At 41.4% G+C, this 1,179-nt stretch overlaps 1 protein-coding gene across 1 annotated transcript in view; it reads left to right on the top strand.

The window, feature by feature from the left end:
- Window positions 1–557: 557 nt before the first annotated feature.
- The window catches only part of LOC101854190 (solute carrier organic anion transporter family member 2B1), a gene marked incomplete in the record, with an annotated part of 16,424 nt that continues 15,802 nt past the window's right edge, over window positions 558–1,179 (top strand). The window contains 1 exon segment of the mRNA XM_013086469.2: window positions 558–746. Within this exon segment, the coding sequence (XP_012941923.2) occupies window positions 584–746 (163 nt within the window).

Raw genomic sequence — 1,179 nt, 5'->3', positions numbered from 1 at the left:
GCCACCCGGGCAAAATTCAAAATTTCCTACCAACTGAAAATATTAGGTGTGTCCCGCACGCTCATATGACCTTATGCAGTTGCGTCGCCGTAAAACACTTTACAAAAACAAAAAAAACATCACTGGACTTGCGTTGTATTTATCGGAAAAAAGACGAGAGAGTTCGGAGACCATAGCGAACTGTAGTACTTAGAGCTGGCTGTGTTGGAGACACGAGTGTGGTCCAGAAACGACATGATCGTCTTGAGCTAGACCTACATCGTAGACAGCAACAAGATTGAAAGGAACATCTAAAATAAAACTTCATAACTAGTTTTTGAGAACCGCAAATGTTGCTTTATTTAGTTTCATTTTATTTATTCATCTAAAAAATAAATAAAAATTAGTGTCTCTTTGACTTAAGTAAGTTTGGTCAACGGACTTTTAAAAAACCAATCGACGACATTTCGTACCTTAGAAAGGGTGCATGAAACAAAAAACAAAAAACAAAAACAAAACAAAAACAGAAAAAACAACCCCATATAATACTCCCCCAAAAGCAAACAAACAGACAAACAAACAAACAAACAAACAAGAGGACAAAATGAACCGTGTTTGTTCATCCCAGATGGACGTGATAACTTACCGCACCCTCCTGGTGATGCTGACGGTGAAGGGTGTGACAGACTCCTTCCACTCGGCCGCCCTCCCCTCTGTCTACATTGACGACAACGTCTTGGATAAGTCTAGGGTCAGCATCTTTATCGGTGAGTTTTTACTAAAGGTTTTACGGCGCTCTCAACTGCATAATGTCATCAATGAGTGTTTTCGCAGGGGCCGTGGTTCACTTTCACGACTCTCTCAGTGCTTTTATTGTTTCTAGAAGTCTCATTCCAACATCAGACTGGCCTGGATGTAGACAAACAGACAGACAGACAGACAGACAGACAGACAGACAGACAGACAGACAGACAGACAGACAGACAGACAGACAGACAGACTACAGACAGACAGACAGACAGACAGACAGACAGACAGACAGACGACAGACAGACAGACAGACTACAGACAGACAGACAGCTTGTTAATTCCTTATTTCCGTCAATCCTCCTTTCTTTGAATGTATACAGCTCTCTTTCAGTCGGTTTTTCCATTCTTTGTTTTCCTTGCTATAATTTTCTTTTCTATGCACTGCCCCCC

This window comes from Aplysia californica, unplaced genomic scaffold (genome assembly GCF_000002075.1).
Source record: "Aplysia californica isolate F4 #8 unplaced genomic scaffold, AplCal3.0 scaffold00470, whole genome shotgun sequence".
NCBI lineage: Eukaryota > Metazoa > Mollusca > Gastropoda > Aplysiida > Aplysiidae > Aplysia > Aplysia californica.
Note: the sequence above shows the minus strand (reverse complement) of the source record. Positions and strands in the feature narration are given on the sequence as shown.